This window comes from Adelges cooleyi, unplaced genomic scaffold (assembly GCF_023614345.1).
Source record: "Adelges cooleyi isolate 19-005CV unplaced genomic scaffold, UGA_ACOO_1.1 ACOO_flye_CR_arks_rails_tigmint_CR_PRNA_574, whole genome shotgun sequence".
NCBI classification, from domain to species: domain Eukaryota; kingdom Metazoa; phylum Arthropoda; class Insecta; order Hemiptera; family Adelgidae; genus Adelges; species Adelges cooleyi.
Window position 1 is genome coordinate 13,080,846 of NW_026096268.1, and position 22,844 is coordinate 13,103,689.

Genomic DNA, 22,844 nt, shown 5'->3' on the forward strand with positions numbered 1-22,844 from the left:
AACGTACGTGATAGCATGCGTGATACCGACCGTGTTGTCATGGTAACGACGTTGTATCTAGAGTATCCCGGTAACCGGTTACCGCGATTATGTTGGGTACCCGTAGTCGAAAACCGCGGCAACGCTGTCGATCAATATATTGGTGATGTTTTTTTACTTTTGCCTACAACGTTGCCGTTTTCGTCCGACCTCGTCCCACGGCTGTGTTTTTACAGGCTGTAACGGGCTAACGGCCCCCCCACCATGTGCGCATTTACTGGAAAGTCATCATTGCTCGTTGTCACTTGACTATTTTTATTTCAATTTTATAATTTCTATTGTTGTTTTTCTGTGCGAATTAGGAATTTCTTCTCAAGTTTTCTCTCGACTCTGTCGGAATTCTTATATTTTGTTACTATTACACAATACACAACTGTGGAATGTTTTTATTTTGAACTGTACTCGCTCGATTTTTGATCCGTATAACGCGTTATAATAATATTATGTTTTAGTTCCAAGTGGTAATCATCGTGTGTTGTTTTTCATCGCCAAAAACACGTCAGGTTCGTATGTCGATCAAATAAGTCTTCATAAATTATGGCCACTGAATGTTATTTGTATTAGACCATCTCCTGGTCGGCTTAATATTCAATTTACTGTGGATAATGGTCCCTCTGCTACTTGACCCAGAATATGATATAGGTTGTACAATTATACAAAATAATTGTTTGTTAACCTTGTGTTTGATTTCAAGATTTTCCTATTAATTTATTTTTATTCTATTTTCATAATTCTTTTAATTCTGTAATGTCGTACTCCAAGAATAATGACAAATTGTTTGTTTTTTTCATATCAGCCAAGTTGATATTATAATTAGTATAAAAGAAATGTTCATCGCAGTCTGTTCAGTCTGACCTTATATAGTTTGGTCTGCGAAAAGTTGCAAAATATTTATTAATTAAATATATAATAAAAAATAACAGCTAAGTACATAAACTAGCGATGTAATAATTATTACAAACTAAAGCAAATTGTTTAATTTGTGTATTTATCCAAATTTGATGATTATTTTAACATTATACAATGTTGACAAAATGTCAATTGTTATTATTTAAATATTTTATTGTACCTATAAAATTGTTTGAAATGAATTAAACATATATTTGTTTATTAGTCATTAAAAGGCAATAATAATAATAATAATAGCGTAAACTGTAATAAAAATATAATCATATTTAACGAGAAGTATTTGACTTACACTTCATAATTTCATTATTTTAAAAATATTGCTTTACTATTTGAACAATATGAATAAATAATGTAAAAAAACAAATTATACTCCATACGCTTAAGAAGGTACCTGCGCGGTGAACCAAAACTCGTCAGTCGCCGCCTAGGTCGTATCTGTATGCACAATACGCAGTGCCGAACTATGACAATGTTGCGGGTTGGAAACAGGTCACCACCATTTGACAAAGAACTTTCTTAAAATGTCTAGGATATACAAAGGGCTTTTTTTGTGCATACATTTGGTTCCAAATAGGGAAATTATCTTTATATTAAACAATTATTATAATGCATTAATTTTTTTTTTTTTTAGAAATGAGTGAACAAGACAAAAATCAGACAAGTGGTATTTCCAGTAGCACTGAAACCACTTATCCAAATTGGCAGCAAATGAATTGGACAAATTATGGAAGGTAATAAAAATCTTGATCCGTAAAGTTAATTTATAATATTACAAATAATACAAAATATAATCTCGTTGTATAAATTGATTTTAATTTACACTTTACTAAAGAAGACTGAATATTACAATTGAGAAGAATTAATTTCAATGTATCTCTTCTTTTATTACATTATTTTTAATGTTTTAATGTCATGGTTTTAATCACATTTTTAATTTTTTTTAGCTTTAACTCTTCACAACAAATGTATAACATGAACGCATATTATTCACAATTATATAACCAGGTAAATTGTACACTTATTTAATATGTTGTTTTATTCTTATGAATAATAATGGTATGGTTTTTGTATTAACTTTTTAGCAAGGATATCAAAATTTTCCAAGTCAATCGTTAGGTTACAATTTCAAAGGTTTTGTCAGTGGAGGTAATAACACTATTATGGTTTCTTAATTTCTTATTTGCAAAGTATTAAATGTACATTAAAAAAAAAAAAAATGAATATTTTATTTTTAATAATATTCAATATATTTTTAAGGTACTTTGGAGGCTTCGAGTGTTGGAAAACAAAATAATACTACCGATAACCCACCACCGTTACCTAGCGAACCAGCGCCATCTCAGTCATCTGTATCTCAGTTTGATATGAATGACATCGATAAACTACCACCATTACCTCCGGGTTCTCCTCCTCCAGCTCCAAGAATTAGTGATGTGCCACTACGTACGTATAGTTTTTTCTTAATATATTGGCTTACACAAAAATAATACTATGTAAATAACACTTTGTAATGCTTTAATAATTGTATTGTGTCTGTTATAGCATCGCAACCAAATGTTGTACCAGCGTCAAATTTTAATATGACGCCGATGCCTCAATCTAAAAGTGGTCGAAAGAAGTGGAGAAAAAAACAACGCAGTATAATGGAACTTATGGCCGCCAACAATCAGTCTACGATTAATAATACTCCCATTTTTCACCCTATCTCTTATATTCCTCCTATTCCTAATAATCCACCTCCAGCTCCGAAACCTCCAGTAATAAAAAATTGTTCGTACCCATTCACTCCTATAGTACCTGTTAATCCACCACTTCCATCGTCTAAACCTCCTCCAGTTCCTGTAGCAATGCCCATTAAGAAACCAAACGGTTTCGATTTGCCTGACAATTGTCCTGACAGTCTGAAGTAATTTACACAAATGAAACGTTTATTTAAGTTTATTATATTGTATTAACTTAATCAAAACATTTATTGTTTTTAGAGAATTTATCCAAAAATGCCAAGACAAATGTGTCAACAAATTGGATCGAGATCGAATGGATATTATTTTAAAAGGAAAAATTACTAACTCCAATCATGATGGTTCATTATGGATCAAAGATTGGTCACAAGAACCAATGCCCATGTAAATATATATTTATTATTTGATTAATATTTTATATTATAAAATGCAAATAATATTATTGAATGTTAATAAATACATTGGATTTAGGTTGTTAAGTGAAAATATTATTGTAAATCAGAATCAGGAAAATGGTAAGAATAAAAGTTCTATAATTAAAATGCAGTTCAAAAAATCAGCAAACAATTTTGTAAACTGCTATTTTACATCAAAGTACAAATCGAGTTTAACAAATAACACGAATAATGTTAATAATGAGTAAGTAACTATTTTAATTTATCTATACAATCATACTTGTTAGATATATGTCGTTGGACATTAGTTTTATAATAAGTTTTGATACTGGTACATTAATATTGTTATTAAATTATTGGTCTGATTAATAATAATATTTAGAGACTTCTGCCAACGCACTTGACATTTTCATCTATTAAGTGATTAAAAATATTCAAATAAATTATTTTCATTTTAGGTCTAGTATCGAAACTATCAAAAATAGTAGTCCTTTACGAGAAAATAAGAGACAAAACAGTGATGATTTTATACCGTTAAGTATGAATAACAACGAAAACAATAATAAAAAGAAAAATAATAAAAAAAAAAAGTGAGTAATAGGTCAAATATATTGTATTGCGACACAAGTCAATGAGTTCTAAAAATGTAATTGTTTATCTTATGTTTAAGACTTTATAATGAAGACGCTCATATATATCAACAATACGGTTCTATTGATAACAAAATCAGTTGTGATAAAAATTTGCTTAACAAACGTGCAGCCAGATTTCAATCGCAAAACAGTCCGAAAAAGAAGCAACGTCATTTAGCCAAATCGGAATATAACACTCAAAAGACGTGGCCCATAGATGATGACGAATTTCGAATTGATTCTTGTCATATTGTTGGAACTTGCACAGATTTAGAAAAAATATACTTACGATTGACTGCGGTAATTTGTCTTTGATATTACATATTTACATTAATTTTATTCTTCTAAGTAATGAAAAAAATAAGCATCTATTTCTACGGTTTTTCTAAGCATCTACATTGAGATTCTATTGATAATTTACATTAACAAGTACATGAAAATACAGTAAATATTAGACATTACTTGATTAATGAATATTAATTTTAAATTAAAAAAAAAAAAATGAATGTTTAATTTTTGTCGTAATATAATGCTTTATTTTTTTAAGCTGGTTATATTGTAGAAAAAGATAAATTAATGTCGTTTTATGCAAAACAAACTTTTTGTCTAAATAAATATGTTTGTAGTAAAACACTTGCTATTTATAAAATATACATTTATTTAGGGATTTATTTAGTTCCACTTAAATAAATTCATTCAACCTTAATTATTATAATTAGAATTTTGTGCGTGTTATGAGAAACCTGGACAATATTTGAATTCAAATTTTAATTTTTTTTTTTAAATAATAATGTATTTTAAATAAGAATTCAAATAATAAATAAAATTGTATTTATATACTTTTATCTGAACAAACATTGAAGTTTAATTATTTTAATTAAAGTTTAGATAATTAAAAAACAAAATTGGTTATTTAAAATTACAGGTTATTTGACATAATAAGCACAAAGTTATTTTAAATATAAAATTATTTGATCTGCTAAATAAAGTGTATTGCAGTTAATTGTTTGTTATAAAAAAAAAATCCTAGGTTTGATGTAATGTAAAACGTAATATTTATATTTTGACATATACCTAAATTTCTGTAAATAACAATTTATTTTACAGGCACCAGATGCTGATGCTGTGAGACCTTTAAAAGTGTTAGTTAAATCATTACACCTTGTCAAATCAAAATGGTTGAATAATGCCGATTACCATTACACTTGTGATCAACTGAAATCTATACGACAAGATTTAACCGTAAGTTTGAAATTTTGGTTTCCAATTTAAATTATCAATTATTGTGTTGGAGCATTTGAGTTTCCAAATCTGTATTATCCAAGTCGATGTTTTAATCTTTTTTGTTTATAGGTTCAAGGTATAAGAGATCCTTTTACCGTTGACGTGTACGAGACTCATGCAAGGATAGCTCTAGAAAAAAGTGATATGGGAGAATTTAACCAATGTCAAACCCAATTGTGTGATTTGTACGAAGAGCTAAAAGACATTCAAGCAGCACAGAAGAATCGTAATGAATTTCTATGCTACAGTGTACTGTATTGCATTTATACACGTGCAATAAGTGGTAAAGCTTGATTAATTAGATTTATATAAAAATTTTCTTTTGGAATTTTCTTGATGGCCTAATTATTTTTGGGGTTCTTCCAGAATTGAATGATGTACTTTTAACAATTAAAGAATCTAAAATCAGCGATGAGTGCATAGATTTTGCGATAAAAACCAAAAAAGCATGGTGGCTGGGTAACCACGTTGAGCTGTTTTCTTTGTACAAAACAGCACCGAAAATGGCGTCTTACTTGATGGACATGTTCCTAACTCGGGAACGCAATAACTTCTATTTGGCTATTGCCAAATCGTATGTATATAAAACAATTTATCAATTAATTAACTAATCATTTTTCAGGACACACATTATTATAATTACACTATAACAGGTATTTAACTTAAGTAATATTTAAATGTGCAATCACAATTTTTTTTTTTATAAATTTTAAATTAACATTTTATTTCTCATTTAATTATAATTATAAAAATAAATTAATATTTAAAACCCTTAACCATTAAAAATTATATACTCTCCACATATACGACGTATTTCGGCAACAATGTTGTCATGTATAAGGGTTTTAAATGTTATTTTATTATATCTAAACATAAGTTGCTTAAGTTTTTTCTAAATTATAATTATATTTACGTCTTATAGGTTTTTTCTTTATCTAAATTTATAAAATGGTTATCAATAGTTAAAATTTTTTAATTTGAAGTAATAATATTTCAGTGGAAGTAAGCTGTTAATTTTTTTCATTATTTAATTTATAACTTATGAATCAACTTTATTGTATTTGATAGGCCAGATGAAAAATTTGATGTCATTAGTTAAATTTTGACTACTATTTTATATACCTATGTATTTATTGTTTTATAAACCACACATTTTGTTGTGATAAACAGTTACCGTCCAACTATACCAATTTCGACAGTTCAAGATCAAATGGCTTTCAATAAGCGCGAGGATTGCGTAGATTTTCTTAAGGCCGCAGGGGCTGTTTTCTGCACTGATAACGAGAACATCGACTGCAAAGCAAGCTGCGGTACGACCGAAGCTTGACTTTCAGAATAGTTTCGTTCATACCTACATAAGCACACATTATTTGTAAATAACAAGTCTTCGTTGATTTGTCTTCATAGAAAATAACCACAACGGGCCAAAATATTTGAAATTCTACTTCTATATACATATTCTGACTACATCTCTACAATAATTAGTTATATGGGCCAAAAATATTTAAGTATATCTGTTGAAAAGATATTGGCACTTGTGTATTTTTGAAACAATCCTTCACAATAACAGCTACATTGTCTGATGAGGTTTGCCGCCTTATTTTTGGACAACAATGTTTCGCTCCCCATAAAAACGTTTTATGCTGTATTTGGGTCAAATGCGGTTGAATATAAGTTCATCGTTTTTATTGGCCATACATTTCTTTTATCTCAAACATAATTGGCCGACTTGTATTGCCATTTTGGGTTCTATTGTAACACGGGTTAGTAGTGCTAACTGGCATCATCGCTCGGAAAACAAATGGATATCAAAAGTTGAATATAAAAAACTTGCGTCCAAGAAACAAACGTATTGTCCAAACCTAATGACATTTGGTTGTTCATACTGAAATTAACCAAGTGTTAGGTAAGTAAAGTTTTGCTGGGTTTGGTCTGCGGAGAATTACGAAAACTGTTGCTTGCGACGTGGAAGAAAAAAAATGACATCACTACAAAAATATTGGATCCTATCGACTATTGGGGGCGTGCTTGCGGCAATTGTTTTGTGTGTGATCTACACACGACTAATTGTTATTTTACTAAATTGTTTTCCTTAAAAAAATCCAATCTAAATAATCCATTGTAGTATGATCTTTTGCACTGGCATATGTGATATAATATAGAATACTCACATTTCTTCATTCAAGAAATCGAAATCGACCAAGGACAAACAAAACAACTCTGTGCTATTTTATCTGTGGAATTTCAGGTTAAGTCATGTAAGTTCATAATTGGTAACTTCTAAAGTTGTTTGCGTAATAATAATTAATTCATTAATTGTTTTATTTCAGTATTGGAGAATGGGTATTAACAACAATGAGAAATGGTTGGATCTTTTTAACACGTCTGTCAAAATCTAAGGAATGTCGCTAATTTTTTAATGTCAAAAACAGCAAATCATAAATGTGGTTAAGATTTTTTTTATTAGGTAAGATTATTTTTATTTTTTACATTATTTTTTCATACTATTTTTAAACATGAATAAAATAATTTTATCTAAAATGTGTGTGTGTAAGCAGTGGCTTAGCCTGTAATACTTTCAAGTACCAAAAAAAAAAACCAAGAAAATACATTTTTTATTTTTTTTGGTTTTTTTTATTTATAAAAAGAGTGATATTTTTAATACCTTAATTTTGGAAGAGGCTCTAACCCATAAATTATGCCTTCTGGATTTGCCACTGTTTGCAACAAATACTTCGTTATACTCATTACTTACTTTTTAAAACTTATTTGTTCACAGGAGCTTTACAAAAGAGGTAATTGTGTGATACTACAAACATATTTACAAAATATTCATTAGGACTATAATACTTAAAAATATAGATCTTGAACAAAACATATTTTAACGTTTACTGAAATTATTTTAGACTTGTGGTTTTTTTTTAGTCGCTTTAATTTTTATTTATTCATTTCTTCGAAGACTACATATTTTATTTAATAGTTAATTATATACCTACTTATTTTGGTATTTTGTAAATATAGTTTACAATATTGAAATAAACCTTAAACAAGTATAATAATGTCCATTATTATATATTATCATTATATTATTGTTTTTCAGTTATTTCATTGTTCTTTATCCTACAACCTTCCTAGTTCCTTGTTCCTTGTTATTTAATGATAACAAAAAAAGTACATTCGAGTTACAAGGTTTTAATATAGAGTACATATTTCAAGTTTCTTAAATATTTTGAATTATACGACTGCATTAATACTTAATTTGTTAATGAGTGCCCACCATAATTTTACGAATTATGATACGTATAATTATTCTGTAATGAACATTGTCTGAATTATTGTTATAACATAAACTGATATGAGCAATCATCAATAAATATGTACTTCTGAATAATAAATACTTATGTACATTTTCATGTGTATGAATTCCATACTAATGGAGTTGGATCGAATGACTGAAAAATAGTATAAAAAATATACAAAATCAGTTTTGCATTAATGCTACTAAAATATAGAGTGAAAAAACGGCTTGTAAGGTACAGAACAAAGATCAAACTTTTATCCTTGTAAATGACTAAAATTATTATATTTTATAAATTGTAATACTATTTTACACTTTGTAATAATTATTCTAAAATCAATGGTTTTGGTATTTGCCTACCTAAACCATTAAATTGGACAAAATTACATTTTTTAAATTTTAAATTTCTTAACCAAAAGGTGCTCTTAAAATAAGATATCTATTATAAATAATTTTATATTTTCAATATCTTAATTTAAAAAAAAGAAAAGTTATTACTTCTCAAGTGGTATGTAGGTTTTTGATAAATGCCATTGATTAATTGATTTTTGATGTAGCTTGTTTTTGTCGGTTGTAACAAACTATATTATGTATCTATTTAATTAGAGATAACTAATTATCTCTTGATGTCTCGTGTACCTTGTCCAGACACAGCGTTAGAATACTAAATAATATGGATTTAATGAACAAATTTAAATTAACTCTTCTAGTCGTGTAAAAAATTAAAATTGGAACAGTTAAGAAGAATTTTTTTAAAACAATTCCATATCGAGCCCCTTACGGGATATAAAAACTTTAAAGCGAAATAATTACGTACATTTACAAAAAGTTAGATATTAAGCTTTTTTAGGCCTAAAAATACATGTATAATAACATCTTTTTATTCGTTGCGTTTTTCACCAATTGTTTTTATTTTATTTCTATTTAATATACCTCTAAGTAATACCTAGTACCTACTCATAAAGTAAAAATAATATACCTAATACATAATCTTTTACTTTTTCCTGTTTAACGGCAGTATAATAATATAACATTGTCTACATTGTAACTAATGTATAAAATCTAGTATTTTGTATCCTAATTAGTTTTGAGTATCTTTTTTTGGTATGATAACAATATAATGGTTGGAATCAGTCCAACATCCAAAGCGTTTAGATGCACGTGTAGCGTGCCGATATATATTATTACAAGTCCATAATATATTGTAGTTTAGTAGGCGCTATAGAAATCTAATACAGTTTCGCAGAAGCATATTGATATGTTTTTGAATAGTGCAATTAGCAATATCAAATGTTTCGATTTCCACGAAACATACAATAACAATAAGTTATCACATGAGACAGAGCTTATCGATTACTGTGAAGGTAAAGAATGGTAAAATTTGGCACAATAAATGTGTAAAATTAAAACGTATCGACCGCCTCAACACGTCACGATGCATTTTTTTCCATAATATGTGCTTTTAAATAAATACACGAATTACATCAAAGGGTATCATCTCTACAAGACGTATCAAATTGTACATTTTTGTACATTATACATTTTTATTATTACATACAATATAATATTATTATTTTAAATGTGATAATATCATTACGTCAGGGAACAGCTGATCGGGAAATCCCTTCCCTCGCCGCCATTATATCTGCATTATTTTTCCTATACCAGTTGACCATGTTACGTTATCATTATTATCAGAACTACCAATTCGTAACTGCGACAATAACTAAAAAACCAGAACAAAAAGAGTCGTCGTATCGTCTGTCGTTAATAATTTATTTTTTTCTCATTAGAATTTCTTAGTACGAGACGACCGTGTGTCTTTTTTGAGTGTTATTTTAAGCGAACCGCAAGCGTTCTCCGCCGTTAGTTTTTCCATCGTCGAGTTTCGTTAATCAATGTCAAGACGTGTGATGGATGTCCGCGCTGAACATTCGGTTCTTTTATAGTACACAAATTGTTCTCTGCTTTTTAGTTTTAGACCAGTGCTAAATAAGTTTGTTGCATGCGAGATGGGAGCAAAGGCCAGCACGGCCAACGGCGATGACAGCGGTGGTAGTCATGCGGACCGGTCGTTCTCAACGGGCAGCGGTCCGGACTCCATGCAGACCGCCGGCAACGCTGGGTTTAGTATATTACGTTCATTGCCTAGTGTCGTGGCTAACGACAGGCAACGCGCCAGGTCGTTGTCCAGCGTGCCCGATGGCCACGATGACAATAGTAACTCGACAGGCTCGCGATTCGACATCACCGACGTGCTCGAAGCCGACAGTAGCTCAAACGACGATCAAAACATGGACAGTCCCACAGTTATGGCTAATATAAGTCTTGGACGAGTTTACTCAGCACATTCGTTACCTGCACATATTTGGTCTTTCAATGGTGAGACATTTTTGTGTTTATTATATTGGTCTTTCCCAACGGTTTAACTCAACTTTTAAGTACAGTTAAACCTAATTTTAGTGTCGTTAAACTTCATTTAATTATTAAGCTAAACTGCGAAGAAAGAGTGACAAAGATTTTAAACATATTTTGGTTTGTATTTTATGCACTGTTATTTGATAATCAAGTATAACCATGTGATTTATGAACCGCTATAGTAAATGTTTTGCCTCTCACTTAAACACATAGAAATTGCTCATTAAGACTCGGGAGAGAACATTTACAATAGTGGTCTCTTAAGTATGATTTGCTTAGATTAACAGCCATAAATGTCTTACCCTTAAGGTGTTCTGATAAATTGGGTAGATATTTGATTACGAGTTTATGTGAAACCCATATTAATAAAATATGGCAATTCGCATATTGAGTGGAACCAAATGTAAAATAATAGTTCTTTCAAACTATTTATTTATAAATCGTTAAATTGTAATTTTTTGTTTAACAATCATTGTTACCATTGAATAGTACAGTCTAAGTGTGTGTCATGCAGTGGTGTAAGGTGTGTGTCATGCAATGGTGTAGGGTGTATTATGGTACTAGAGGAGGGGGGGGGTGGAAAGAGAGGCGTTAGAAATTCAAACTATAAATCAAAATTAATGTATGAATTCATTAAAATAAGTAAAAAGTACCAATGGTCTAAGTTGTCCTAACTTGTGAGTTTAAAAAAAAAATTGTATTTTAAATACCCATTTTGAACTAGTAAACTTTCTTTAAAAGTTGGTATCACTAGTATATTATTCCTCTTCATTTTAGCATCTCAAATCTCTTTTGTCAGGAATGAAAGTTGTAAGATGTTCTTCTTCAGAAAAATGTAATTAATTTAGCGCTGTTAACTTCTGTAATAATAAAAAAAAAGAAGAATTTGAAGATTTGGTTTCAATTTCAAGAGCTATAATCTTCTACTGAAATGTCTGTATTTTTCATTCAAATAAATAATTAGGAAATGAACTTGCTCAGTAAACTTTTTAGTAAATTGGAATTTTGTTAGTTCTATCCCCACTGAAGATGTACAGCCATAAACTAAAAACATAATATAATCAACCCTTTCTTCGAAAATAGTGGAAAATCTCTTAACTCTTTATTTCACTTTTCTAACTGTGTTAAAAATGTAATTTGCCAGTAGATTTAATACGTGCCTATAAATGGAAAGAAAATTAAAAAAATTGTATTCATTTTTTTTTTAGGGGGGTGTAAAAAAAACCCGAAAGAACCTAATAACATTACATTACATAAACACATTTATTACTTATGAAGTGTTTATCTAATTAAAATAGATCACTATGTATCTTGAATAATCTGTATTCATCACCCCCCTAAAACTCCACTATTTTCTCGAAATAGAATTATTTCTAGTTTAACAACAAAAAAACCCGGAAAACCCGTTTTATTTTTGAAAACCGTAATAGTTTGCAGCGGTGGCCTATTTGGACATTTTAAAAAAAATTTGTTACGGCTTTCGCCCGTCTACGTGTAGGACATGATTTTTGGTCTATGTTGTCCTGTACTTACTGAAGAAACGCCAGCAACAGAATATGCTAATTGCTAAATAACGTGCTACAAATTACAATAACAGCTGTATTGTAATTATTATGATAATGTATCAGGGACGTTTGCAATGGAGCCGTGGGCGCCATCGACGACGTCACAAGTAGGTGGCAGTGCGCAAATGGTATTAACTTTTATTTATTTATCTCTTCACCGTCAACCGATGGCGAACTGAGGACAAAACTTATGGACGGCGATCTTTGCATAATAATAATGCAACAAAGAAAATAATAATAATAATTATTATTCGGTCTGGGCCACACAGACGCCGTCTAAACTAGACGTCCTTGCTTGCTCCAAAATGTGTTCCACAACGAACGCTGTACCTGTAGGTAATCATTCTTGAACACTTAATGGCATATTGATTGCTTTTTCAAGGACAAATGTACCGGAGAAATTAAACGAATATATATATATATATATATTTTTTTTTTAATACATTAAACAACGGATATTGGATATCATATTCGAGATAATATGCCATCGATTTAGGAATTGATCTAATCTTCGAACAGAGCGGATAGGCTGTCATCCAAAAGCTCATTGTTGGCAAAGTGGTGTGGGGGCGTTTTAAAATCTTCACTCGCGAAAATTTAATAATAAATACACCAAACGGCAAACCGAGATGTTTTTTTAATAATAATTAGCCATAACTATTCAATTGTGGTAATTCATGCACACCGCAAATCGATAATAACCGACAAGCATTGGATAAAGACGTTTTACACAAATGCAAATAATCAACACCTCGCTTGTACCTGTTTAAAAGAATTGTGATCGAAAATAAAATGGGAGAATAAGTTGGCAACGGGTATAGGCACGTTAGGTTAGGTCAATCCCCCTGTCCTTTCTCTAAATTCAATCATTGACCTTTACCTCTATTATGATTAACCTTATATTGTTTCCTTGCATTTGTTTTTTTTTATCATTTTTAAACAATTAATGCATTAAATAAAAAAACGAATATTTTTATTTTGTAAAGTTGCTTTTACCAAAAAAATCGTCCTAGCCCTAATGGTTCTCATCACTGCTTTTATAGTGCATACTTATAATATAATTTATATACTGTATACATATTGTAAAATATACTATTTAGCACAACGTTTGCTATACCTACTGTGTAAATGGCGTCTTGTATAGTATACATATTATGGCGATGACCTGAATATCAATTGTCGTACATATATATATGCGATTATATTTTAAATCGTGGTCATGATCTAGTGTACCCACATACTACTATCCATCACAGTATAAACTACGAGGTCGTTAACGTCGTTTAAGAATAATAATGCAGAGCAAACTTTTGAAATCATCTTTTAACGTCCCTTACTAGATTATCCATGAGTCCTAAATAGGTAATAATAATTTAATACAATAAAATCAAAACGGCAGTGAACAAAAAACTGACATGACTGCTAATTGTGTGTTTATTATGGCCGTTTATGCCTTAGTTTTAAAAGATAAACGCCAACTAAAGGTAGTGTTATTTAATTTTTTGCTCGAGATTATATTATAATCGTCTATTGTCTCAAATCATATGAGTAGTTTAAAAACATTTCGTTCATTTAATCTCACGGTACCATGTTCCATTGTTTAACGCATTTGCGTATATGGAAATTGCCGTTTTTTTCTTTTGTATGACCTTGAATTTTTTTAAAAAAAGTTTCTTTGACGTTGACATTAAATTATATTTTAACGTTCAACGACTTCGTGCAGATAATTAATTTACAATCGTGAAAAGTTTATCTTTTCATATTGTTTGGCGATAAAACTTCATGGCTAACTCGACTCCTCATTTCATATTATATCGCATGGTATTCTGATAGATAATAATAAAATACAGCATTTACTGCCCAAACAATGCTATCGTCGTTTGTATTTAATAGTAATAATATTTATCTATTAAAACGTGACCGTGCCACCGATGTGCTTTTGTTTTAAACTCGAGAGGATTAACGCTGTCGCCAAACATAATAATATTGTGTATGACAAAAAAAGAAATACAAATCCGAAATGATGTTTCACCAAATAAAATACTATAATATAATATTGCGGGGCAATTTGTAATACCTACCTACAAATATGATAATGCATATCGTGCTGCCATTTGCAATTTTTCTCACGGGTCACGCGGTGTAGTATATTTTAATGTTTACCGAGTATCTGATGCGAATAGATAATATGTTTTTCCAGGAATTGTATTGGGTTTTAAAATTATTATTTATCAAACGATTTAAAACGTTTGTTTTAAATCATAATATTAAATCCTACGTTTGATTTTGTATTTTCTCCTTTACCTACAAAAACTACTGCAGTGCTTACTGCCGCAGACCAACGCTCAATGTATGTTTTATATTATTATTCCTACTAATATTAATGTGTTTGTGAAAAATTAAAATATTATATATTTATATATATATATATATATATTATGTACACAAGTGATCCACTTACTGTGAGACAACCATAAAGTAATTACAATTTTGTAGTTTTGTCTATTTTGAAAATAATTACAAAATTGTAATTATTTTCCGAGAAAATGAGCTGTCTTATGTTAAACGGACCACCCGGTATAATAATACAACTTATTGGCACCGATAAGGGAATAACGCAATCGTATAGGTATACCTTCTCAAATGTATTATACTGTGTATTGTGTAATCGATAAAACAACAAATAACATTGTGTGTAAAATTATACAGAGATAACGATAATTTTGATTATGATTTTACACTACGTCCATTTAAAACAAATAATTTTTCAGGAATAAAGTGTCCAGTATGTTCAAAGTTTGTTTTGCCGGACGAGATCGAAGTACACCTCGTCATGTGCCTGACCAAACCCAGACTGATTTACAACGGTAACAAAATATTAAAACTACTATAGAATTTGTATTTTGTTTATTTTTAAAATAATTATTTATTATTATTTTTTTGTTATTCTTTTGTGATGCAGAAGACGTTTTAAAAGACGACAAAGGCGAGTGCGTTATATGCTTGGAAGAACTGACGCAAGGCGATACCATTGCCAGGCTGCCATGTCTCTGCATATACCACAAAACGTAATTATCCATCTATTTTAATTTCATATTTATAATTATACTACACTTTATATTTAATATAAAAAAAAAAACGGTTTTCATTAACTGTTCCAATTCTTGCAATTTTCACAATAGCTGCCGACTTGCTCTTCCATACGGTTATCTATCACGAGCTGCCGGCATAGATGTGGATGTTCTCTCCAAACCTCCTTTTGCTTTAAGTCCTAATACGTCTTCAGTACTGTCATCTGCATAAAACAGACACCAAAGTGCATCGCCCTATATGTCATGTTAGGTTAGGTTAGGCTAGGTTGGGTTTCTTTTGTATTACACGTTCAATTTAGAAATAGGTTAATTAACAGGCTTATAGTAAAACAGATGGTATAATCATGATCATAATAACATAACGTTAGGATTGGACCTAACATTTTGTTAAGCGAATTTTGTTGTCGGCGATTTGACCAGGGTATTAAGATGACAATCTTGATTTCCCACTGGACTTGATAATATCCAATTAGGCATTGTGTAAAACGGAAAACCACAGTGGTATAACGTGTTGTGTGTATAGAGAGATGCGCTTTAAGGCGTGTAGACTGTTTGTTTTCATAAATAAATACCGATTTGCTTGTAAAATATAAGTACACACATGTACTTATAAAATTTGTATTGTGCGCAAAGATGGCTCAATTATATTATTATTTTACCTATTCCCGTGACCTTATGGTAGCCATTTTTAGAACAATAGTGCGTGTTCGAAACAAAGTTTTTCCGGTAAATATTTTTAAAAATTAATTTCACAGTTTCTTTGTTATTTCTTGTGACATCGTATCGTCTCCAGTGCAATCGCCGACAATAACAACAAATTTTATGAAAACAAAAATAATTTAAATTGTTTTTTGTTTCAATACATTTTTATTCTCCGCGTTGGCTATTGTACATTATCATCATCAATTTATTATTATTATTTTCATTGTCATTGTCATCCACATTATCACTATAGAATTTCCGATCGATTATATTAATTATACAGCGTCATTAAGCTAAAATTATTTTCTATATTTATTACGAATAATTGAGGATACTTTATTGGTATAGTTAATTTATGAATTTTATTAATGGATCTAGCATAAAAAAAAACAATTTGACAAATAAAAAATATTTATTTTTTAATTTTTTTGAGGGTTCGGGGTAGGACGAATTTCTTCAGTAGTAGACAGTCAGATAGTTTGGTCATAGGTGGTTTTTCTTGTCAGAGTAGTATTTTTAATAGAAAGATTATTGACCTAGGAAGTGTACATGAGTCATTGCCGACTTCTATTACATAGACATTGCAAATCCACAATGTGTGGTAGGGGGAAAACCGTCGCAATGATATTATCTACGCAGTGTGTATTACAATTGTTTGTCAAGGATCTAATATAGTTGTGATGTCACCCGTCGACATAAGAAATCATACACTTTAAACATAAATAATATATCATAATTATACATTACACATTTAAATAATATTATTGTTAAATTAAAACCTAAAAAGTTCCTATTTTCACTTTGTTATTCGCCACTATTAAATATTTACCAAACGTTTATTAGTGTCTTTAGAAAAAAGTACAATTTCATTTTTTTCCAGATCCCTAAACCCGTACTAACTACTATTATCTATGGTCTTAACTGAACACCTATCGACACCCATCATTTAACTTTATTGACGTACCAATAATTAATAAACCATTAAGCTGCACACTTTTATATAATAATAAAAATAGTTGTGTAGTGTTAAATGTTGTTGACCAATATATTTTTTCTTTTTCAATTATAAAAATGTTTACTTAAATTAACTTTGTTTTGTTTTCAGTTGTATAGACCGGTGGTTTGAAGTGAACAGATCCTGTCCAGAGCACCCAGGCGATTAAATTTGTCAAATGGTTTCTTTGAAGAAAAAGTTGAAAAAAAATAAAAAGGAAAATAAAAGTTAAACATACCCATTGGCTATATAATAATTAATTTTTAACAACTACCACTTTTGAACATCTATCCTAATTGTTAATAAATAATAATTAATGTTAATAATAATGAAGAAAATAAAAAATATATTTATAAGAATTGCACAAATACTGTTGTCAAATATAGGTCTTGTACGCTTTCAGTGTTTTTTGCAATTCGGTTGTGTGCTAAGGCTGACGAAGTTAAATGTTTGTTATCTGATTATGCTCGATATCTATGAAAGTTATATTTATTGATCACATAACGCAGTCATACACATGTAGTTGCATAACAATATTATTCTCAGTTTTTATATTTTATATTATTTTACGTTTGAAATGATTTTTTAAATTTTAATTCTATAAACTTGAGCAATACGATGTAGGAGTTTAAGTACATTTTTTATGTAATTAAATTGTTATTCGTTTGATTTGTTCCAAAAAGTTATACAAACAGCTGTACATACATATCATTTCCTTCCTTTTTTTTATTTATGTATTATTTTTTATTTTTTTCTGATTAATATTTAATAGGTATTCTTGTAATGAATATAATTGGATTGAAATTAAAATAATTTCCGTCGAACCATATAGTAAAGAATGTTAGGCTTTTCTTTTTTATATTTTAACTAGTATATTTTAACAAGCTGATTATTGTATAGTTTTGTATGTATATTGGAAGCAAAAGCGATTAATATAAATTACCCAAAATATTAGTCGCTAGAGTTATTTAACATAACATGTTTTAGTTATTTCTGCTGTTATTGATCAAAAACATTTGATTTTCATTTATATTCAAAGTAAAAATAGACTTAAGCATTTTGTCGTTATTTTGAATTTATACGGTGCATTGTAACTTTGTTTTGTTTTGTTTTATAATTATAAATTTTTTTTAAATGTAAAATACAAATTTTATAAACGAAATCTAGTTGGGGATGCTATTTATACTGAAATTGTATTTCTTGTTTAATTTATACACACAAACACACATAATATATAATATGTGTAGTATATTTGTATATCATTTAAAAGAAAAATATGTAATTTTTTTTTTTGAAGACAATGTCTGCGGAGCCAATTTGCATTTGTCGGTTGCCATTTATGTTATTTTGTATCGCACGTACACACAGATTCATCGTAAAATATCTACTGCTGGTTTGTTTATTATTTAAGTAGTTACTGTATTAGGTATCTACTATAATTACATAATAACAATTAACTTGCGTTCCCTTTGTGCTCAATCAGTAGATTCAAAATATTTAAACGCTAAAAATAATAAACTATTTTACTCTTAAATGTATATGAAAGGTATTTTGAGGAATGTTGTTGTGTGTGTACAAATTTCGTACAGAGAATTTAAATGAAATTGACAAGAAGTATAGTTAAGTTTTTGTTTTTACTAGTTTTTATTTACTTGTAAAATGTGTTATTCAGATGAAAAATAATATTTGTTTTCTGTCTACAAAAATATTATTTTTAAACTTGTAAGACCCCTTTTAATCTGTTTTATTGTGATATGTATCTTAAACATGAATGTAATATAATATATTATATATAAATATAATATGATGATAATAATCCATCAAAGTATTATTTGTGACTATGTTCCTATTATTTTTCCTTGTAGTTTTGTTAGAATATACCTAAAACTTAATCATTTTTGCAATATCTTTAAAGAATTGTTTGTACATTTTTAAAGAAACATAAATCGAATAATTTGTAATACCATTGTATTTATATGTACACTAAAAATTTTTGCATTCAATGGAAACTTGTGACTCGTGCAAATTTTAGGTCCTATGCCTTTAGTCATTTTTGCCTTTTATTTTTCATAAAATTTGGTTTTAATATGGTGTAAATGTGTACATTATTTTATAATTTGATTATCTTTGTTTATTATTATTTATAATTTATTAATGTCGAATGTTGGTCATACTTTGATGTTTTACTTATTAAAGTGAAATATTATTGGGGAGTCATGTACCTAACATAATACGTGAAAACACATTACAAATTTTAACAATGCAGAAAAATGGTTGAAAGTTTATTCATTTCTTTTTAGAAGTAAGCAAATGCTCTATTAAGTAAACTTACTGGATTTCATGATTATAATATGGGACTTTAATAGAAAAATAATTTACTATAAGCAGTCTAACCGAAGTTAGGTTACTTATTTCAACTTTTGTTTAAATTTTGACCTACAATTTTATAAGCATTTATAATTTGTATGATCTTGGTTTAAACAAAATAGTAATATTACTCCCAGGACAATGGTAATAGTATCCTGTATCCAGTGTGTTAACAATTAGGTACATTAACCACTATCTTGATTCTTGAATCGTGCCCATATAATAAGTACTTTCAATTGATTAATTCATTTTAGAATTTAGTGGATTTGTGGAGTACATTCTACTTATTTGCGTCTTTAACTGTTTCAGACAATACAACAAACATTTTCATGACTTTTTTCTCCAGACGATCGCAACAATGTAAATTCAAGAAGGTATAAACAACTTTATACTTGTTATTATTATCATTATTCGTTTTACAGCTTCAACGCAAAACTGAGGAGGTAAATTGGTTTTTAAATGATGCAATATCTTTTTTTTTTGTTTGTAGGTATCTTAAAACTTTTTTCTTTGAAACAAATTTACACGAGGAGCACCTCTACGATTGCATGAGGTTAGACGTTAGTGTACTTTGTGAAGTGGTCTTAAGTAGAAAGTACTACTTTATCCCTTCCAAATAGGAAAACCCCTCAAACAAATAAAAAAACTTTTAATTTTGACACGTGCCTAGTAAGACAAATGGTATGATAAAGTTTATGGTTTTAAGAGGCATTTATTAGACGTTCCACTATCTTTCTAAAATCACTATTCACTAATAAATGTTTTCATCAGTTAGTCGGATTATAAAGCACTAGAAAATTATAATAGTTAAAATAAAATATAATATTCTTCTTAATTTTAGTGTTTTAAAAATAAAACCTTTTAATCGAAAATTTAAAAATAAAAACGTTATTAAAAATATATAAATTGTTTTTATTAAAATATATAGACATTGGTACAATTTATATGAAAGTTGGTGACTTACCTTAGATTGATGGTATGTTACATGGTTATGCTCCCAAATAAACTAACATTGAAATTTATAATTCGAAAAAAAATGTCAATTAGATACCCAAAATTAGTTAAAAAATAATATAAAACTAGTTGGTAATAGCTTGGGTAGGTATAGTGGCATAGTCTAAAACCCAATCCACACGTCGTAGATTAATTAATTAGCAAAAATGTGCACTATTCGACTTAGTACCAAACTTTAGATGTAAGACTACCATTTGTCAGTATTGTATTCAAAATTCGGCACCTATTTATTTAGCGATTTTTGTTTTCAAGTGTAGGGGTTATCAAGGAAGTTGATCAATGATTAAAGTTTATAAACACTCTTCAGGCCATAAGCCATTGTATAACCACACATTATTTGAGATTAGTCAAGTTTTGTTTTTACGTTAATGTTTTTCTGTCTTTTTATGTTAAACTTGTTATATTTTGTATTAATTCAACCGTTACCTATTATATTAGCTTTTTGAGTCCGACCGCCAGAATCATGATAAAAATTAAATATCAAGTTTTTATCGTGTAAGTGATGTCAGAAGTAACGATTTTATTTTGTTATACTTTATTCATTTTAATAATATAAATAATTCGGTTCTCGAACTCCTCAGTTTATCCAACATTATTGCTACCAAAGTATTTAACCATCTGATCTCATTGCCACACGTTTGAGAATTGAGTCTTAAAAAATTGAATGTATTGTTATTAATTTGTTTTTTGTATAATAATTGTACTTATGTTTTTGTGTTTAGGGAATCTATGTAAACTACGGGCAAGATCTAAACTCATGGCCTACCTGTCCCTTGAGCAGAGTTCCCCAATTAACATTAGTGATTATATATTTTGTGTTCATTTCGACAGTAAATGTAAATGTGTGCAGTTTGTAAAATAAGTGTACACATTTGAGTAGGTGAAAGCGTTTGGCGTTATTGCGCTTTAAGGCGATAAAAGTATAAAACGCCCTAAGCTTGATTAACCCGGAATAGTCTTTTGAGTTTCAATCTTCAAGCTTCTATTTTTGGGTACGCCAACGCTTTAAGATTTTTATTCTTTTGTGTGCAATAAAGACTTGGCCGAGTTGAAGCTCAAGCAGAAATACTACCGTAAGTAATATACATAATTATTCGAATAGTTTTCAATAATGTACTACCTACTTCGTAAAAACTCTTCTAGGAAAAAGTATTCCAAAAGTTGCCTTTTATCCACTTTCAGAGGTCTCTTTAACGAAGGAAATGCGATTAAGAGGAACTTAAACATTAAAACTGTCTTCAAGGCTCCCTTAGAAAATATATGAGGGTATAGTGATGTTTTCTATTTACAGCAAAATTTTACCCTATTCGAAAACTAAAATATTGTAATTTTGTATTTACAATGATGTGTTTTTATTTTTATATTTTTGTGCCTGTACCCACGATATATTTTAAGCCACTGAACTGATTTCTTTGTGTAGCAGCTAAGAAAAAATCAGCTGTTTTAAAAAATCAGCTGTTTTTAAAAAATCACCTACAAAGTGGTAAAAAACACTGTTTTTAGAGTGTTTGTTTCATTTTATCATTTCCTAAAAATGTATTTCAACTAGAATAAATCTTAAAAAAAAAAAAACTAATTAATACATGTTTTTCACCAAATTCAGAAATATTGTAGAATTCTGTTAAATGGATTTCAAAACAAATTTTTTTTTAAGCTTACAACTTTCTCTGGGGTTGGTTATTAGCTGGTTAAAAGCTGGTTTTTTATTTAGTTATTGGAAAATTAACTGTATTTATTAGGAAAAAGGTTAAAAAATATAATCATTTATAACAAGTCATGTTTAAAAATAAAAATGTTATCATTTGGTGTAAACCTCAGTAGTCAGTTGAGTACATACATTATACAATCATATATATATATTATATTTTCAATTGGACGTTTATGGTACCTACTTGATTTATGATACATAGGTATATTTGATTTACTGAACAAATTAATTTCGTATTTTACATTATGGGTATTTATGAAATGTATTGATGTATATTGTATTAATCCACGTTTGCTTTGTATGTGTTTGCTCAAAGCTATATAGTTATAAATTATAATAATTCGCAGAGATACACATATTGCTGATCCGTTTACAAAATGGAGTTCTACGATTGCCCAAAATTCGGTGGTTGGGCTTCTAGGAACCCCTCGTATTAATCACAAAAGCTACATTTAACATTCTTTACCACAAGCTCAGAGTTTCATCCGGTATATTAGTATTACACTATATTAATCTATATTTTATTATTACTTTTATATACCATCGGTACACCGTATACCGGCACATACACGAATTCTCATGTAATACGTTTTCGACAAAATGATAATTTTGTTGTACATTGATCACGTTCGTCTATAACAATTATTGTAGAATAACTTTTCAGTTTTTTAACTTGTAATAATTA

At 29.1% G+C, this 22,844-nt stretch overlaps 2 protein-coding genes across 2 annotated transcripts; both read left to right on the forward strand.

Annotated features, from left to right (window-relative positions):
• The first annotated feature begins 252 nt into the window (after positions 1 to 252).
• On the forward strand, positions 253 to 8,085 carry LOC126843225 (leukocyte receptor cluster member 8 homolog). The gene is made up of 16 exons (XM_050580602.1): positions 253 to 542; positions 1,580 to 1,679; positions 1,893 to 1,953; positions 2,031 to 2,094; positions 2,206 to 2,391; positions 2,491 to 2,854; positions 2,931 to 3,074; positions 3,162 to 3,329; positions 3,544 to 3,675; positions 3,756 to 4,017; positions 4,825 to 4,959; positions 5,071 to 5,284; positions 5,368 to 5,575; positions 6,172 to 7,259; positions 7,332 to 7,468; positions 7,781 to 8,085. The coding sequence occupies exons 2-14, from the start codon at positions 1,582 to 1,584 to the stop codon at positions 6,326 to 6,328; spliced, it is 2,193 nt and encodes a 730-aa protein (XP_050436559.1). The 5' UTR covers positions 253 to 542; positions 1,580 to 1,581; the 3' UTR covers positions 6,329 to 7,259; positions 7,332 to 7,468; positions 7,781 to 8,085.
• Positions 8,086 to 9,988: 1,903 nt separating this feature from the next.
• LOC126843320 (E3 ubiquitin-protein ligase ZNRF2) lies at positions 9,989 to 18,848 on the forward strand. Its single transcript, XM_050580757.1, has 4 exons — positions 9,989 to 10,681; positions 15,054 to 15,149; positions 15,245 to 15,350; positions 17,182 to 18,848. The coding sequence occupies exons 1-4, from the start codon at positions 10,312 to 10,314 to the stop codon at positions 17,237 to 17,239; spliced, it is 630 nt and encodes a 209-aa protein (XP_050436714.1). The 5' UTR covers positions 9,989 to 10,311; the 3' UTR covers positions 17,240 to 18,848.
• Positions 18,849 to 22,844: the final 3,996 nt, after the last annotated feature.